The sequence below is a fragment of the Erithacus rubecula genome (assembly GCF_903797595.1).
Source record: "Erithacus rubecula genome assembly, chromosome: 3".
Lineage (NCBI taxonomy): Eukaryota > Metazoa > Chordata > Aves > Passeriformes > Muscicapidae > Erithacus > Erithacus rubecula.
Window position 1 is genome coordinate 93481885 of NC_136689.1, and position 20567 is coordinate 93502451.

Below are 20567 nucleotides of genomic sequence, written 5' to 3' on the forward strand. Positions count from 1 at the left end.
GGTTGCATTATGCAATGAAAGCAAAATATTCAGCAAAGTTGCCCTATATGGCCATATATATAGCCAAAACTGCTATAATGCCCCCTTCCCTCCCTTTTTGTGAGTTTTCTTTGAAAACAGCATCTACATTTTCATTAACTTGACAATACTCAGGTACTGCATAGGAAGGCAAAGCCACATACAGGAATTGTTCCCCAGGAAACAAAAAGAGAACATTATATAGACCTTATGCTTTTAATCAAAATGAGATTGACCTACTAGGTTGAGGATTTAGATAGGTTCTTAAAATATGTGGACACTGGAACTATAAAGCAGTTATGATATTCTCCTGTTTTGCCTTTTATCCACTTTTGGACTATGTAGAATATGCAATTATAAAATGACTAATATTTAAGTGACAGAGGAAAAAAGTTATTTGGACACTGCATTGAAACCTGTAGAACATATTGAAAACTTAATCTAAGGAGTTTCAAAGAAAATATATATAATTTTAGGGCAAGTGAAAGAATCTCAGCTGCAAAGGAATAAAAATAACTGACCACTTCCTCAAAAGGCAAATACTTGGCAAAGCTGCACTGAGTAACAGGATTATACCAGCAGAATACCTATCCTTTTGAATCACATTTTTCATTTAGCGTTTGCAAATTGGAAATTTTCCCTAAGCAAAATGTCAAGCGAATCTTTTTCTTAAATGAAAGTGTGAATGAAGAAGCTTCCTTGATGGGTACAGCTCTGAGAGCACCTTAGGTACAGCGCCCTGACAGCGTGGGAGAGCAGTTTTTCATTTTAGCCCATCAAGATGCTTTCTGTAGGGAGCCATTCTATTCCTGAGTATGGCAGCACTGTGAGAAGGAAAAGAGGTAGCGAATGAGACAAGGATAAACTGGAAAAATAAATAAAGGTGATTGTGGTGGGGTAGAACTGCTTCATTTAAGTGGATCACAAAGCTTTTTTATTCAGCAGCCGTTCACTGAGGTGTAGAAAGCTGTAAGTCTGCAAGGTCTCTTAGCCGGGAAGATGGTTGGAGAAAAGCTGACCATACTGTATTAGTAAATGTTTAATCAAAGCAGAAGTTTCTTCCATACCTTTTAATACATATATATATAATGTGCATATATAAAACAACCCAACAGCACTTTTTCAGTTAAATTATAGTACATAAAACCGATTGTTTCATTGGAAAAGAGTCTGTGTGTCTCCTCCTTGATACATTTCCTCAACCTGTCCTGAGAAACAACCAATTAGCTGAATCCCTCTGGTAATCATGGCAATAGTTTCACACTGGGAACAGAACACAAGGCTCCTCAGATCATACAAGGGGGCAGATTTTTCTCCCCACAATTTCAAACATTTCAGGGCATCACAAGGAGTACATAAATATTTGATAACAGTTACAAAAATCTAAATGTTCAGGATAGATAAAATTCATTCCCCACCTACAGGTATGCCTTCCAACTTATTCTCTCCTTACCGATTACAAACACCTACTACAGTTCATTTTTTAAAGACGTCTTCCAAAGACAAAAAATTTCCATTGAGAGGTACTCATCCTCCTTTTGAAAGTAAACATATGCTTGACACATGATCATACAAGATACAATGTTCAACTAGAACAGAAATCTGAGAAGGAAACACAGAAAATCAAAGTAACGCTGACCAGAAAGACAAGACCAGAGCTCAGCTCTACCATGTCTGGCCCAGCCATGGCACAAGTGGTTGCCAGCTGGGCAAGTGGCCCACTTTATTTTTGTTTCAAGAGCAGTTTTCCCGCTTTTTAAAGTAATGCTTGCAGGCATGGTTACTTAAATAATTTGCGAGCAAGAAGACTTTGCAGCAGTTCTGAGGACAAAACTGTGCTGCTGATAGGGATGTTCACAGCTCTTAGGGGCACCATGAGAATTGCACTAGTAAGGGATGAATTGTGCCCCAGGAATTTAAGATTAGAGCTGGACCAGGCAATAACCTTACCTTAATGCATCAAACGCTATTCCCAACAGAACATATCAGCCTGCTACTCCAGTATTTGTTGGCGTCTGGCTCAAAAACACCCAGCCACCCTCCAGGGCAGCGGGTGAACCCACTCGGATTTGAAGGTGACCCCGCAGCGCTGATGCTGCATCTTGAGTTGGCGACATTTCAGTGACTCCAGCGGGAATTGTAGGCTGTGGCAAGGACCTACAGAGGTTGTGGGTGAAGACAGGCTGGCCTACTGCTGGGGTCGGGCAGCAAGGCCCCAGTGTCAGATGCGCCATTGCAATGGAGCCCCAGAAGGGACCTTCTCCGGTCATGCAGAAACCTTTACACCAACCAACACAGTTTCATTTGTTTCCACCACTTTCTTACAACACAGACGTGGCCCCCCTTCCTCCCTCCCCCCAACCCCCTCCTTTCCGAACATACTGACAAAAGGAACGGCAAAATAAATAAATAAAGACTTAGCCTCTGCTCCGGGGAAGCCGCCTCTCCAGGTTTCCGCATGGGCGGTGCCCCGGCTGGAGCTGGTAGCCATCAGTTTTCATGGCAAATGGTGGGTGCAGAGGGGCCAGCGGCTCCCGGTCCCGGCGGGAGGCTCCAGGCTCAAGTGTCCATCCTGGCCAGCAGTCCCTGCTGTCATTGCACCAGCCCCGAGCCGTAGCTGAAGGTGTAGCTGCTGGCCAGCGACAGCGGCTGCTGCTGCTCCTCGCCCTGCTCCGATGGGTAGCTGGGAAATGTCTGCGCCCGGGACACCTTCGCCGAGCCGAGGCTGTGACCTGAGCGGGGAGACACGGACACGAGAGATGTAACTGAGCTGTGGAGCCTTTCACCATGGACAGACTCGAGATTAACTTCATACTGACCCACGGTGCCTGGAGAACAGACTTGCTGCATCGGGCCCTTCTGGAGCTGCAGAAGAGGGCACCAGTGGCTGACAGTGCCTCAGGCATAATTTAGGGTTGGAATTACTTTTCAAGATTTTAGAGCATCCTATTTGTGTATTTTCTACTTACTAAGTCTTAGTTATGTCAGTTAGGACTTTTTTACCTGAAGCACTGCCCGTGAAAGTAATGCCAGGGGTTTCAAAAGGATTAGTACCACAAATGCCACTTCATTTACCTGCTGTCCTTTGAACATGATGCCAGTTTGTCAGGTAAGGACTGCGCCACTGTCATTCTGAAATGAACTGGAGGTGGGATATGGTGCAGATGGCAGAATACTAGTTGGGAAGAGGATGTGCCTGACACTTTTTCAGATGGGCTTGTGAATCTCATATAACCGTTGCTTTAATCAGTAAGATGGGAAACCACATGTGAAAAGCCAGTGATGAAACCTGATGACCCAATTCTATAACCTGATAGTTTTCCTACCTCATATTTCCTTATTAAACTGAAATTTAATTAGTAACAAAAAATAAACTTTCAAAGTGCATATCTTCATGCAATATATCTTTTTTTTTTTTAATGTGTATTGAATCTTGGATTCAAAACATTTTTACATAATGCTTTTAAAATGTCTTAATACACTGTTAATGATCATAAAATCCCTTTCACAGCACAAGCAAACAGGATGAATTTTTTATGTGTGTGTTTACTATTCATTCATTGGGTTGACATTGGCTACCAAAACTTGACTGAGGTGAAAGGTTTAAATGTTTTCTGCTTCAAGAAGCTTTTGCATCAAGCTGAATTAAAGTTTATGGTGACTGTGAGTTCTGAGCTACACAGTAGCTGATAAAGTTTGCAAATATTCTTAAAGACTTTATTGCTTTGACCAACTTTTTACCGATATTAAATAAGGCCTTTATTGATTTTTTACTTTTATTTGGGATTACATGACAATTACTGTAGCTTTATTTCTTAATCTAATGCAAACCTAAACATGAGAAAATGAATGATTCTAGACTAAGTTTTCTGTTCCAAATCTGCCACATTTCCTTCTCAGGATGTAAGATCTTGCTTTCCTTTTACCCAGAAGCTAGAATCATATGTCTTTTAAATGCCATAAGGAACTGCTAAACTGGGCACATGATTTCCTATGTAAAATTTGTCTCTTTCCTACTCATAAACATAATAAAGTATGTCAAGGCATAATTTTCCTTCATTTTCTTCAGGTATTTTATCCAAAGAGTATAAAACAATCCCTGTGACAACGAGCAGGAGTAAAGAGACTTACCAACCACAGAGCTCCCTAAACTCACACCTATTTGTGTCTTGTACTGTATCTTGTATAATTTATTTTAAATCTGCTTTAGTAGAATTTTGTAGTTTTAATACAGTGATGAAGTGTGCCCTTAATACACTAACTTCTAGCTAAGGAATTCAGGCAATCTCTTAGAATATGGAAGATGAATTTGAACCTATAATGATTAAAAATGAAATTAAATTCAGGGTGTTCATTTCCTGTATATATGCACCAAAAGCCAGCACATCCCTTGCTGTTCTTTAAAATAAAGTTTGTAGATGCTAATGTCACAACAGGGGTAGTTTTTGCTATTCTGTAACCAAAGGGGTTAAGGAGCAGAGTTCTCTCCTAGCTTCTAAGATATGTAGTGAAAGAGAAGAGAGAGAGACAAACAGATGGAAAAGATTAATGCACACTTAACAGAGCCAAGAGGTCTAAAATGTCTGGTTGAGGCTCAAGCTGAAGAGTATGACTTCAATTTACAAAAATAATAACAAAAAGAATAGCAGACATTGGTTCAAATGAAATGAGAAAGCTATAGGTAAAAGAAAATTGGTGAATTTTGAAAGAATGGAACTTACTGTCAGCAGTAAGGATTTTGAAACTAAAGATACAGGTAAAGTTTTTGCAATAAAGGATTAATTACAACTCCATAGCTTTCTAAATTTCTTGCTTCAGCCATATTTAGACCTTAAAAGGTTAAGATAAGAGAAGGAGAAGGAGAAGGAGAAGGAGAAGGAGAAGGAGAAGGAGAAGGAGAAGGAGAAGGAGAAGGAGAAGGAGAAGGAGAAGGAGAAGGAGAAGGAGAAGGAGAAGGAGAAGAATACTGGTTGTGGATTTTGCATCTCTTTGGTGCTACAGCTGCTTTTAAGTACACAAAACTAACTCTTCCCTACAATTCTTCTGAAGTCAGCATAAGATGAATTTGATTCACACAGATTTCATGACCTGATGACACCAGTAGAGCTGAGGGAGGTTCACCCACCATGGCTTACAGAAGAAGAATTGCTTTTTTTTCTGTTGCAGGACAGGACCTTGGAAATATAAGTATTATTCAGCCTGCTTCATCCTTTATTCAAATTTACTCTCAGGATTATAGGATGCAATGAAGCTGCAGTCCAAAGCAATTAGGCATGAATGATCCATCAAGAAAATTTAATGTAACCCAGCAAATTATATTAAATTAGATTTTTCCTGATCTTAATTATGTTGGAAGGAGAGGCAGTATACACAAGGATCTTATTTCATGGCATGGTGCTTATTTATAACAATTCTTTAGAGGAAAAACCCAATGGTTTCCTAGTAACAGCAGTGACTGATGTACATATAAGTAGATCGATCACAACTTCTGAGAGAAAACTTGCAGTAATAAGCTAAATGAAAAGAAAAAAAAATAGAGGAGAAGAGATCCAGGGATAAGCTTTAAAAGCTCCCTTACTTCTGCTTATTGGGATATGTTTCTGTTTTAGCCTCTGAATTCAAATTCTTAACCAGAAGGAAGGTGCCAACTCTTTTTCTTCTCTAAATGAAATAAAGGTCACTCTCTTCTTTTCCAATACAAGAATTCAAGGGATTCTCATCTGATGTTCTTTGGTTAAAGCACTCATCTCTGATGTACAAGTCCTGTGTTAAAATTCCCCTCTGCCTGTGGGTAAGACTCAACACTACACTTTCTGTGGAAAATCAGCTGAAAATGTTCCTTTCTGCTCTGTACTGACACTGCTGCTCACTGTCCCTCAGCTGAGCCATTCAGACTCAAAAGCTGCTTTGTAACTGAAGCACTTTGGTCATCTCGTTTGCAAGAGCCCTACAAATCTCTGCTCTGGCAAAGCTGAGGAGCAGGAACAAGCAGCCAAAGGGAAGGGATGGCAGGTTTTTTTCTCAGGCTGGTTTCCCTGCCAGATGGTTTGTTTGGTGAGTGATGACCTGTGAGGAATGTGCCACCAAATGCAGGTGAGTGCCACTGCCACCAGGCTGCTCACAGCTCTGATGCAGGAGCACTTTTGAAATCCTCTGACTAAGCTTTTCCCATACAAGATCTAATATAAGTTTATGTTTCTGCAGTACAGTACAGTGATTAAAAATTAATAGAACCAGAGACTCCTGTGTTTCAGTCTCTGTTGCAGGCCTTTAATTAACTTATATGAGATAGCCATTAGGTAAAAAATAAAGACATTTGCAGCTGCACAGCAAGCTTTCATCTGGGATTTAATCTGAACAGATGACTTTACAAACAGAAGGATGTGCTTCCAATGCATTTCTATTTTTCTTGGTATGAATAATAAATTTATTTTTGAAAATAAAATTTGATATTTCCATTTCCAAGATTATGAACACAAAATTGAAGTCATTATATTAAAACCAATTGGATATCTTTTTAGTGTTATGTTTTTTATCTGAGACTTTAGGATTGTAAGAGTTCTATGATTGCTATAAATGTTTCTATAAATGCTATAGAAAAACAAGTTGGCTCAAAAGAAATTTCTATGAATCAATCAGTGCAAGCTAAGAATAAATAAAGTGAATCAATTGTTCCATTGTAAAGCAGCAGCTTCTTTTTAGAAATATTAATTGAAAAATTTTGTTGTTCAAAATAAACAGAACAGTCTGGGAAGCAGGGAAACAGAGATGATGATATTTTATCACTGCACAAAAGGATAGTGCAAGAAGGTGGAAAAAACCCAATTAGCTAACAGATGTTCCAGGAATGGAACAACAGTAAGAAGGAGTTATCTCTATGTTGTTTCCTCACACAATTCTCACTGGACAACATAAATGCAACTCTTGAGCCAGAAAAGTTCCCAAAACTAGTACCAGACTTTAATCTAGATTTGCATTCTCTAAGGACTTTCTAACAGCAGTGCAAGCTCCTGTTTATACCAGAGGAGGCCCAGAGACTGCACTGAGGATATCATTTGAAAGGGGAAGCTTGTCCCAAAGTGCTTCAACCTCTTATATTCTTTGCAGCATTTTTGTTAAGAGACACAGGACAGAATGGGAAAGACACTGTAGCTATGCATTGAATTGCCACTAGGGAAAATTAAACTCTTACTGAAAAGAACTAAATTTTTATGACTGCTTATTTCAGATGGAAGCTTTTATTTTCTAAGAGCTTTTGTTGCAAAGAAAGAGAGTCCATATTTTATTCTGGATAAAGAAAAAACCTTTCTCCAGTAAACCCCCCTACTTTGGTCTCAAATCAGTTAAGTGGCTATTATTGCATCAAAAAGGATACTTTCATTTAAGGCAGAAAATAAATGATTGCTGCTATCCTATTTATAAATTGATACTTGCTAAAATTCTGCCAACTCTCTGTATTGAATATACAGTGTCTTCTATTGAGCTACTGATGACAAAGCAGCTTTTCCTTTTCTGCTCTTAGATGATTGGAATAACTAAAGCAAAGTTTCATAGCAGGACAAACTGCTACAAAGCAAAACATTTATTTTGCAGTAATGATGCAGTTGAATTGGAAGGGCATTAATTGGTACAGCAATTATTATGCTGTCACTCACAAAAAGATGCAATGGAAGGCAGCAGATGGAAACTGAAAAATAGTGTAAACTGCATTATAGCATATTGATTTCCATATACTTATTGAAAGTGAAACTGTGGGCCTGTTTCAGTTCCATATAAAGAAATACAAATTTCCCTTTGAATTTAACTGCAGTTGGAATAAAAACTCCAGGGAGCACAGCTGGGCTCCAACTTTCATACAGTCTAAAATGATTTTGGATTTAATTTAATCACATGCATATATCTTTCTGAAGGGAGAAAGAATATCAAGAAACCTAATTTTTGAGGCAGACTTTTAAGAAAATGGTTTAATTTGCTTATTATAAATATTTTTGAATAAAAGTTATTTAAAATGAGACTAAAATACATAGGAAATATATTAAGAGAGTGAATGACAAATTCTCAGTCCCCCTTTAAAATATTTCTTTTCCATTCTTAATTGAAAAACATTTTCATCTTCCTGAGAATTTGACATAAAAATAGTAACTATGTTTATTGTTAGTAAGTGCCTGAGTAGATACATATTTGTTACAGAGCCATATCACTTTCCAGAAGTGGAAGACTATTATTTAACTTAAAAGCCTTTGGCATTGTCATCAAGTCCTCCTCTAGAAAAGAAGGAGCTTTACATATGCATGCAGAAGAGACTGCAGGATTGCCACGTTAAGACCAGTAACTTTACAATATGCTGAATTTCAACATTCCAGTTTTGGCACAAGAATACTGGAGTTTCACAAAAATCATGTCTACATGTCAATATTTTGAAACACAGAAAAATTGTTTCAATACCTACAATGTGAATTGCTTGTAAATATTATGCACAGGAAAAACATGCATTATTTCATCTGCACCCCTACCTAAAATAGCAGGTATTTAAAGCAGTATCTTGAAACATGTAATTAAAGTCAAAGTATTGACTGAAGGCCAGGTCAGCTTAATTGTTGCTGTACTTTTCTGGGAAGTGTTTTTAAATACTTGCTGTCCTGCTGCACTTAACCTGTGAACCACGTGCTTGGACTATCACAAGTTGATGTAGCTTCTAGAAGCTAGAAGTGGTAGAAATATTAGAACATCAAACACATCTTTCTCAAGGATAAGTAGTTTTATCTTGGTCTCTACTTTTAATTGGTTTCCCTTAGGATTTTTTTTTTCCTAATAATGTATTTACATGTGTTTATAAAGGGAGGAGATGTATATAAATCCCTACCACCTAACATCTCCACCCAGGGCAGGGAAAAGTAAGTTATTTACACAACTCACATTACCCAATAGTCCTTTCTTTACTTGCTTGTGTTTCTGAAGCCAAAATATGACACATATTTGAAAAAATTGATCTATTTTGCATATTATATCTCTTTGACTTGTGCTCTTCTACTATCTGTAACCGTAGGCCTGTGTGCCTGAACTTCAAGGAGATTGAGTAACGTGGAACAGCAGTTTTTGTAGTTTTGTGCTCTGAACTAATGTGCAGGTAAGCATAATAAGCCTGTACTTAGCTTTCTTTTTATCTTCCTTCTCCTTGCAGAGATTAATTCATTTTGTCTTTGCAGCTTTTTGCATTTGTGCTAATGCTGTAGTACTAAACAAGTCTCCTCTCACCCTCTGTCCAGCTCTTTAACTATGCCAGAACAGTTGAAGGAGGTTCAATCATATTCCCACTTGAGACAAAATAAGGCTAAGGTCCAAATTTGCTACAAAACAAACATAATTTTCCAGATGAAGAAAGGGAGTTTGGTTTCATGGATTCTACAGAAGTGAAATTTTCTGCAGTGATACTTTGAATTTTTACCTTATTGATTTAAAAGTATCTTTCAGGAAACCCTGATAATCTGGCATTGAGGGGCCTCATTCTGCAACCCACACTCTTCTGTAATACAATAAAATACTTTCTTTTGAGCCATTTTTCTTGGGAGAGAAAAAATCCTCTATTAAAAAAAAATCAGTTAAAGACATTTTTGACCAGCTCTTCTTGACTCACACTAAGTTAGGAGAGTTATAGGTTTTGCTGAATCATTACACAGATGATCCAAAATTTATATGTATGGAGAAATGACTCTGGTCAAGGATTTTGTTTAGTACTGAAAGATACAGGCATCATGACCTTGAAAAAAAGCTTTTGAGAGGAAATGTGGGCAGTTTAATACTAAAATGTATCAAAATGTCTGCAAGCTAATTAACAGCAAATAAAATCTTGAATGAGTGCCCTAACAAAACCACTTGAAAAGGTTGAGTACTTTGTCCAAGGTGGCTAACATCCCTGGCCTAATTTATCCTTTAAACCACAGGCTCAGTCAACCAGAAACTAATGTAAAACCTAATATAAAACATCTCCACATAAGTTGTAAAATCAAGGTTTATAATGAGAATACTACCTGCTTCTGAACTTGTGCCTGTGCCAAGTAAATTTATTTCATTCACCACAAAAGTAAACAAAGACTAAGCATTTTAATACATAATACATATAGTTTCACTTTCCAATTCAAGCTCAAAACTCAATGAACTTTTTAAACAGAACCTTCACAAAGCAGACATTCCATGTTGGTAATAGTAAGGAAAAAAAAAGGTAGAGGAGAAATTTCTGCAAGTGACTATTTCCTTCACTTCAAGGAGCATTTGAATGAGATCCAATTGCAAAATGCAAGAAATAAGAAAAAAGAATGCTCTGATCCTAAGTGCATATGGGAAAGGCTAAAGTGGAGGGAAAAGACAGCAGCTAGGGAACACTCCAACAAGAAAATTCTTTTAGTGTTTATTTTGTGTCATGGAGACAAAAAAAAAAAAAAAAAACAAAAGAAAATACTCAGGAAAATGAACCTGCTCCTGGGTTAATTGAAAAGCTGGAAGAATATGAAGCTAGTGAAAACAGAAACAAATGTGAAGGATAGATAAAGTTGTGTGGATTGAGTTACTTCTTCTTAAATAATTTTCTGCTGTGTCTGAGTAGGTAGAGCTCCATACTTTGCTATCTGCTTTTGACTCCTGGTAGAGCACGAAGCCATTATGACAGTCAACTGATGGTAGATCTCTGGGTAGAAATTGATTTGGAGTATAATTTTTTTTACATCCTTGCAAAGTGCATGTACTAGAATAATTTAAAGCTATGTCTGTAGTGTTATCATCCTGGTTTACCAATTTGTTAGCTCAGTTTTCACTTTTCACTTTCTAAGAATGTTTATGTTGTTTTTTATTACAGTCAAACTAAATGCCCAGTCAAAAGAGAGATTTTATCAGATAGATTGTTAAAAAATCAACACCTAAATCTACCACTGATGTAACCGAAAGCATCTTACTGAAAAATTAAATGTAAAAATGCAAATTTATACATTGCATATCACTTTGATGATATGGAATATGTCACTTTTAAATATTTATTGCATTTCAAATCATGTTGACATTTCTCTTCGGATACACTATTCTAGAAAACACTATACAGGCCTGATGAAATTCAACTGATACTACAGAGATGGAGTGAAACAGTGAATTTCTAATTTAATATTAGAATATCTAAAGCAAAATGAAGGAAAAAATTACTTATATCCATAAAAAGTGTGTAGTGTGGAGAAAGTATACTGCCATTCAAAAGAGAGTACTGCTGTGGGCTGAATGATCAGTATTGTTTAATCTTGTGGCTGTTATAATTCTGCTGATCTTTAATGTGGCCAATATTTCCTGGCCTGGTAGTATTTTCATTATAAACACTCCATTCACTAAGATTTATCACTAGCCTATAAAACAATTGCCATAAAATGAAACTCAGCACATCAGGTCTGAGAACAAAGTCAGAGAGCAAATTTGGTCTGACGGGATGGAAGGGAATATGTTTTTGACCTCATTTTATGTAAGTAAAATGTAGCCTTGACTGGAAAAAAAAAAATTAAAAATAGTGAAAAAATTGGCAGGCAGTATAGTATACATTGCTTAACATATGGAAAAATGGGGATAAAGGAGGATTTATGCCAGAGGAAATGGATATGTATTCTAAAAAATTATATTTTGATGACACTTTTATTGTGTGAGTAGAATGTGAAAGTTAAACACATATAAAACATAAAATCTAAGACATTCAGGTGGTACATCTGAGCCCTTCCTTTTGCACTCCCAGCCAGTTTATTTGCATACCCAAAGAGCCAGGGAAATAGGGAGATTAATGTCAGCAAGACTAACCCTTATCAAAAACAAACATACCAAACAGGCAAATCAAATTGCAAAACATGTTTTATGCATGTTTGGTTTCCACTGTGCAGGCAGATATGCTCCACTCCTGGGCTATTCAGAAAAGCAGGAATGCCTGGCTGTTAGAAATGGTTCTGAGGTGTAACAGGACCATATTTTAGGATCAGCTCTGCCTGAGATCACCTCAGCAAATGGTTGCACTGCAGATTCAGCCCAGTTTGAGCCTTGCTAGAGCTTCTTGCTGCACAAAAGCAGCAAAATTCATCATCTGCTTTTGATCATTTTCTTCTACCTCTGTTACAAAACTGAGAGTCATCCCATTACTGCACTTCCCTAGAAGTATCTGAGGACAAAGTGCTGTTCAAACTTCAGACAATGTCATCCAAGAACAGGAAAAAGTCTTGGACTCTGGTAAAGTGTTTTTCCTTCAAGGAACTTTGTATTTATGTTCTAAAGCAGGAAATTAGTCTTGCTTGTGTGCGTTTTTTCCGGGAAAAGAAGGAGGAGGGTGGTTTGTGGAAGATAAAAACATCTTCCCAGTTTGGTAAAATAAGTTATTTAAACTGACTAATGATTTTCTTTTCTTTTTTTTTTTCTTTCTGCCACCCATCAGAAAAATTCAGAGATCTCCCATTAATATATGCAGAGGTGAAACACAGCTTTCAGAACTCCTACCTTTCAAAACCTACTTTTTAACCCATATATTAAAAGCATTTATTAAACCATTTGTTATTCAGATTTAGGTTCTCTAAGAAATAATTTTCTATGAAATTGTCCTTAGAAATATTCTTAAGAAGACCTTAATGTAATTTCAAGCTGCAACTAGATAGTAATAGTAGCTGCCATGTCAAAGTGAAATATTGTATTAGATGGTAATTAGCTCTCTGGAAATGTTATAATGTTTCCTGAAACACTGGAAGGCAGAAAGACATACCTCTTCACCAATTCTAAAGGAGAAAGGATTTTTTTAAAGTGCAATTTGAAATTATAGACTGTTCTTAATAAGATTTGAGACAGCAGGCACAGTACACAAAAAATACATAAATTGATTTTATGACATGTATTTGAGGTATATTTTGAGGTGTTTGGGAGCAGCCTTTGCAAGTGGTTGAACAGTTTATGAAATGGATGGAATAAAGGAAAGGTTTCTGTCTGTACTGAGTGTAAGAGCACTCTGAGGTCTATAGTTCCTTGCAGAGATTGCATATATAAAATATGTGGCAATATGGCAGTTCACAAAGACTAAACAAATTATTTTCCTCTATAATTTATTCTCTAAAATAAAGAAGTTTATTGATTTTTAGATTATATAAGTTTAATTGGAATAAAGTAGATGTCTGAAACATCAATGAAGCTCTCAGGAAAGTTAATCCATTTTTCATGACTCTATAAATAATTTCTTCTAGCTGTAAAAGCCTTCAATTACCCACCAGGAAATCAAAAACAATGGCTCTAATTCACTGAGGTATGCAAGTGATGTTCTTTTGCTTTTTTTTTTCCCCTGAAAGGGAATTCACTGTGATTCAGTGTGAACGAACTGTGCCATTTTTATCAGACTTGTGTAACAGTAGAGGAAATGAGTGGAGGTAAATCTGGTAAAGGGTATCAAAGAGCTTGATCTGCTTGTTTCTGGAGATGGGAGGAGCCCCTTTTCCTTTTTCAGACAACAGAAGAAACAGTTTAAGCCAAGGCACTTTCCTCCACACCCACCTCCTCCCCCAATAAACAAATAAATATGACACAAAAACCAGTGGTAATGGCAAAAAATACTGAAATTACCACGCATGTGCCTTCCCTGGAAATTCATTATTAAACTTGTAAATATTCTGTCCTGTGTTTTGCATTTTTCCATTCTTTAGCTGAGGATGTTTTTTTGTTAGTATTCTTTTTGTGGCCTCTCAAATCACACAAGCTGTTGGAGCAGCACAGCAGCAGTCCCTTCAAGAGATTTTCTTAATTCCAGCAGCTGGGAAGAGAGTCCTGACAAACCCAACTGACTGATCTGCTGAAGCAGGAAGGGGCAGAGAACTATCACCTCCTAAATGACATCCATCCTGTCTATCTCACTGCCTGTTAGTTAAGTGTTACTAAAGCAAGCCATGAAATGACAAAAAAAGTGCCCACAGCACAAGACAATAAGCAGCAATCATATCAGAACATGACATGTACAAAGCAATTACACTTCATAGAGACACTTATGGAAAAGAGTGTTACATTTAAGCAAGGCACTGTACTGATGGCAATTTTGCCATTGGCTTTAACTGGAAAGAACAGATTTTAAATTCATTGTGAATCTCTGCACTTGTAGCACACAGGTAAGAGATGCTGAGGTGAACAAAGATGAATTAATCTCCCAGAACGGTTGAATGCTACAGATATTGGTGGATGGTAGCAGTTTAGCTAACAGCAAGATGGATAGCATAGAGCCATCAGCAGCAGATGGAAAAAAAAGGAATATAGAGGACCAACTTCACAGTTCCTGAATTAAATCTCTGGAATTTCTTAGAGATGACTAGACCATCCAGTGTTCCAGTCATTTGCAGCTATTGGCAGTCACACAGTGGCATGTGAAACCCAGAAACTGCAGCTCAGACACAAGAGAGATTCAAACCAGCTTCTACCACCACGGCTTGCTGCCTTTTGTGCTATTATTCTTCCTTTCAGTGCCTATTATAGCAGAGCAGCATATAATGTGGAAGCATACAATATGTGACAGTATTCCTGAGTTATGGTACTACTTCTCCATGAACACTGCTAAAATTATTACCTTGCATGTAAATTTTTAGGTTTACTAGTACAGCTGTAGGAGAAGGGAAGTAAATAATAGAATACAAGTAGCTTTCTGGCTGGACAAAAATATGGGAATTTAGAGAGCTGAAAGTCAGCAGTGATTTAAAAGGAAGTTAAAGTATGAGTTCAGCACAAATGACAACTCTGCAGGTACCATATTTGGTGAAACATGATATCATGCCTTTACACTAAGGCAAAATGGCAGCTTGCAAAACTGTGCTGTATGAGGTGCTGGCTTCAGGTTGCAAAAGTAAAGCCAAGCTAAAATCAAACATTTATGTTCTCCATTTTAAGGGTACACTGAGGACAATCTAAAGGGGAACAACTAAAAAAACAAACAAAAACCCAAACCCCCTAAAAAACAATTTCATAAAGCAAATTACTTTTACCATTTTTTTCAATTTATGTCTTTATAGCCTACTCCTCCCCAGAGCAATAGTAATTAGAAATTAGAAATTGTGAGGTCTTTTACTCATCATTTTTTAACAGAACAAAGCAGCAATGTGTATTCCTCAGGCTGAGGTGTGAGATAACTCTTATAGAATAGGTATACTATCAACAAAATATAGATGGGTATTTATTGAGCAACTGGAAAAAGAATTATAATATTCTTTGTTATAGTTCACACCAGTGAATTGCACAATCCTGATTATTCAGGACACTGAGTCTGCATCACAAAATCATCATATTTACATCCCATTGCTAGAACTTGCAGTTAAAATAGTTTTCTTTATGTAGTGTTGCAGCTGCAGATATGAGCACTACTGAGGCACGGAAGAGGGAGCATTCCATGATTCTTGGAGAGCTTTGTATCTCACATGATCTTTGCATTATTTTAAGATTTTATATTTTCCTACATAACTGGGAGAATAGGATCCAGTTAGTTACATCCACTTATGTCTCTTGCAATGAATATTTAATGAAATACAGCAATGGCTACAGAAGCCTCTAAAGAAGCTCAGAAATTGAGTTATTACCTCAAAATGTCTGCCAGTCAGTATAACAATACCTGGCCTCATAAATTCACTCTGAAAAAACAAAATGAAACAAACATTTTTTGCTCTTTGAGAGCAACTATATAGTAAAAAAAGGAAATTTTCTGGGATGTGAAATCTGCCTGTCCATTTACCTTAGAGGCTAATCTGGAACTGAATTTAAAATGTGACTGGGGAGCTATCTAAATTTTAGAAGGTATTCAGACCTGCTGCTGAGGGCTGTGAACCATATGCTTTGTGCCTATAAATGTGTTTCTCAGACAATACCTAGGGATTTCAGTAGAAGCAATGAGCAAGAGGAAATCCAATTTTTATGTCTTTGGTAGAATTACTAAATAGCAATGACTCAGGCAACTGGACTGTCATGATCCATTACAGACCCATCCTATCCCTACTAAATTGTTACTTTTAGAGCAAAAATAAGGAAGCATTAGCAGCAAGTAACACACTGTAAAATGCAGTGTGGCTGTTTCTAGCAATCAGCTATTATTTGTCTTCATTTTTAAAATTAACTGCCTTGAGAAAGCAGCAGAGATGTATCAAGATGTGTATCTTAAATTTCCTTCCCTCAAAAGGAAAGGAAAGGAAATGGAAAAAGAAAAGAAAAGAAAAAAAAAGGAAAGAAAAAGAAAAGAAAAAAGAAAAGAAAAGAAAAGAAAAGAAAAGAAAAGAAAAGAAAAGAAAAGAAAAGAAAAGAAAAGAAAAGAAAAGAAAAGAAAAGAAAAGAAAAGAAAAGAAAAGAAAAGAAAAGAAAAGAAAAGAAAAGAAAAGAAAAGGAGAAAAGGAGGAAAACCACTACAGGACATGATGTTTTATACGACAGCACCTTTGCAAGAAGTGGGTTGGAGGAAAAGGAAGCATTATAGTACTTTAACTTTGAACTGAGTAAAGCAGGCAAATAGCATTCTTTGCTAAGTTTAAGAGCAGTGGCACCATCTGACAGAAAGCTTTTCCTCCTTTCCTCAAAGTAGAATGTGGGTTTTGATTTACTGAGTATCACCTTTTGATCAAAGACTTTTTATCTACTGTAGTCACTTCTGTGATTTCACACAAAATGCTTTCCAGTTCTTTTGATGCCCTATTTTTTTTTGCCTAAAAAGGGCCTAATATGCACATATCTTTAATTTACCAACTAAAAGCTATGAAACCAGTGAGAATAACCTCAAATTATGATCAATATCAAATCACTAAGATGATCTGTCCCTTGCTCAGTCCACCTGTGATGCAGTAGGAATAGGGTTGGGAGGATTCCAGCCTTCTAATCTTTCTGCCTGGAAAGTCATGTAGAGGGTAAAACACTCTTTTCATTATTCTGTAGAAACAGCAATTACTGTGCTACCTGCTTTACTCCGTGATGCTCAAAGGTAAAAGCACATGGATGGAGTATAGTCCTCTTCAAACACAGCCTCTTTTATTTCCTCCCATTAGCATCATCTTGTAATGGCTCTAACTCCTGCCTGGCTAGGAACAACTAGAAAGCAGAGTCATTACAGTAGGACTTGTCTGTAAATTAAATGATAGTAAATGTGCATTTCCAAATATAGATAGATTTTATGATGATATTTTCAAATCCTGATGGCTGATATAAAGTATTTATTCAAATTCTGCTTCTTGTGTCTCTCTGAAGTCTGCTATTTAATTTATTTTTGTCACTATATACAACATTTAATATCATTTACTAAGTTAGGAAGGTTGGTTTTGTTTTTAGGAAAAAAAACCAAATAACAAAACTAATGAACCAATCCCCCCAAATATTATGTGCAGATAAGAATTATTTTTACAAATAATATTAATTTGATAAATGCTAAAAAGGAGATATAGTTGACTTTTTAAAATTTTGAAGAATATTAATTTTAACATTAAATTAAAATAATATTTTAATTTAACAATTTAAATATTGTCAAACAATAGATAGTGGAAAACTTTTAGATGAGAAGAAAGGATATAACTTTTCTAAAGATTCATACAACCCCTATTTTCATATTTCCATATCATGTTTTTAAGTTCCTCATCAATATCATGCATAAATGTTTTTCATTAAGCATTAAAGAGTGATTTGCAGAAAATGTAAGATATGTCACAAATCTTAAAAATATTGTAGTAGATTTTGAATGTTTTTGTAGTTACTATTTCACTTTTTTTTAGAAGGTAGAATTTATTTCTTTGTTGGATTTATTTCATACACCTAGACTGTCTCAGGTAAAAAACCCTCTTTCTCTACTATGTGTTCCTCAAGAGCCCATACATTTAAAAGGGTACTTGATAAAAAAGGATGCTTTATGGAGCATATACTAAATATTATTGAGGGAAATGAAGAGAAATATATGGAAGTATAGTAAGCTGTGACACACCGTTAACCATTTTATCACCTGTAATGTGTCTTGCTGGACTCCTTTGGCTGTTTACCTGCCTTAGAAACTCTAAATAAATCCATTTTTTTGAACTGGTGCTTAATCAGCTGGAATACCATTGCTACTTAAAAGATTTTAATATCTCAGCTCCATTTATCACAGCTGCTGTCATGTCACAGCACTTAGCAGAATGTCCCACTGTCATATGAGAAGCTAGCACACCTGCTGAAAACTGTGAATATTAATTCACTGTAACACAATGCAAATTTTTTTCATGCACCAGAAAAGTTTATAATTTGGATATAAAGCATCTGGATGAGAATGACCTGGTCTGACCTAAAAACTGGATTTTTTACCACAAAAATAATTAATTTCCTGATAAAACAATAGTCTATTACATTTCACATTCAGTTGTACTTTTTGCCAGATGGAGTTTTGCTGAGAAATCTTCAAAATCCCTTTCTTGTTTAAACATTCTTGATGTGCTGAGTTACTTTTTTTCATCCCACCACCAAAACAACACTGAAGCAGAGCACAGCTTTTTGTGCACCCAGGCCTCACTCCAAGCTCCATCACTATTCAGATATCAGTGCAGACATGCAATTCCACCTCCTTCAGGGGTACTGGTGCTGAATGGCACCAAGATGAGTTTGTGTTTTGCAAGCAAAGCTGATTGAGCCCCGAGTGCCTGCTCCATGCCCACCGAAGGCTCAGAACTCGTGGTGCTGCAGCCACACCTCGACCCGAGTGTGCCAGGGTCTGCTGTGGGCAGCCAACAGCACAGGGAACATCCTCAGCCTTTTCAGTAACTGGGGCTTGGCTGCAGCTCCACACAGCTGCAGCCAGCTTTCCTTACACTGCCCACTGCCCAGATAATTGGTGTGACATTTCATTTCTCCCTTTGCCGGGAGAAGACGCTCGGGCAGAAAGTTCTCTCTTCCAGCCCGTGCCTCCAGCCCTGAATAAAAAGGCCAATTACATTTTGCGGTTCAGAGGCTGACACCTTTTCCAGGCTGGTCAAGAGCAACCTTCCCCTTCTCTATCACCCTGCTGACAATGAGACACGATGGAAAAAGAGACTGAATGTGTTTCCTGCAAATTCATGCTGTTAGGTAGTTACACGCAGAAAAAAACCTGCCAGTTGGATAATTAGGGATGGTGCCTGTGGTGCCTTTCCTTCCTGCCCGTTTTGATGCCTAAGCAGAATTTCTTGCCAAATATGTGGCCCGTAGGTTTAACTATTTCAGATAAGCCAGTGGATAATAGTGACCTTCTAGATTAGAAATTGTAGCTCTGTTTGCTGGTTCTTCCTTTGTCATTTTTGCTCTTTGTTAGTCCTTGAGGAATGGCACAACTTGTATCACTGCATTTCAGGTTCACTATTTGTTTATATTGTGAATTTCTGAGAATTTTCATCTCTCACTTTGGGAGAATCTCTATATTCAAATAGAAATGTAAAGGACTACAGAAATTCTGAACACAGAGCTAAAATATGAAACACAAATAGTTATTTTAACATTAAATTTCAGTCACAAGAAGATTTGTTGGATGTGAACCTGTCATGGTGTTTCTTTTTTGAACATTCTCTGCTTGTAACAGAAGAAAAAATTATATCTTCCACAAGACAACAAATTCAACAAATTCAAGTAAGAAACTTAGGAATATTGTTCCAACTGAGCATTTTTACAGTCAAGACATGACAAGAGTGATGCGATGAAATTAAATAAGTTGCAGTTAAGGAATATCAACTTTGTGGGAGCTGCTGCAATATTGCCTTTCAACAGATCACATGCAACTTCCCTCAAATAAAGAAAGAAGAAATAAGGGGAAAGGCTGTAAGCTAGTATAAAATGCACAAAGACAAGCTACATTCACCAGAGGGCAACCTGACGCTTTCCACCATGGAGAATGTTCTGTTTTATAAATATTTATATATATATAAGCCATCTATAGTCAGATTCTCCACAGCTCTTAAACAAAACAGCAACAAACATGGCAGCTGATCTATTTCCAAGTGAAATGAATTGAGAGCATCTCAGAATAAAGACCAATAGGAAATGCCTCCAAGGTTTAAAGCAGCATTGCAGCATTTAAAGCCTTTATTTTCTTTATTGTTGCAGATATCTGTAAGAACAGATGGTTTCAAAAAGATGTGTTTCCATTTAGGCTTCTGCCATACTGTATTTATGAGAATGCATAGTCACAAGACATATGCCACCTGGCCTTGAGCTGCAGAACTGTATCAGGTGAAAATCTTTTGCAACACTGGAGAGGTTGCTGGAATTTTGTAGGAATAACAGTCCTGCAGTTCGAAGCACTCTACCCTGTTTCAGTAAGAATAACTATACCTGATACTGTGTTCAGAAGAAAAAATAAGGAAGAAGAAAGAATAGGTGATTCTTGCAGATTGAGGAAGTAGCTTGTAACTTGGTTTTCATTGACAAAAAACAAGGGGGAAAAAAATACCACAATTCATATAAGTTGTCAGAAGAAATGAGCTCATAAGCTCATGAAATCCAGCTCTGAAGCCTCATCTCTAACCACAGATCTAATGCATGAACCATAAAAGTTACTTCTTTCCTTC

General features: G+C 36.9%; 1 protein-coding gene across 1 annotated transcript in view; it reads right to left on the reverse strand.

Moving 5' to 3' along the window:
- Positions 1-1069: 1069 nt before the first annotated feature.
- DOK6 (docking protein 6) overlaps positions 1070-20567 on the reverse strand; it is a 241340-nt gene continuing 221842 nt past the window's right edge. Inside the window, exon 8 of the mRNA XM_079302963.1 lies at positions 1070-2750. Coding sequence (XP_079159089.1) covers positions 2611-2750 — 140 coding nt within the window. The 3' untranslated portion in view covers positions 1070-2610. The remainder of the gene's footprint in view (positions 2751-20567) is intronic.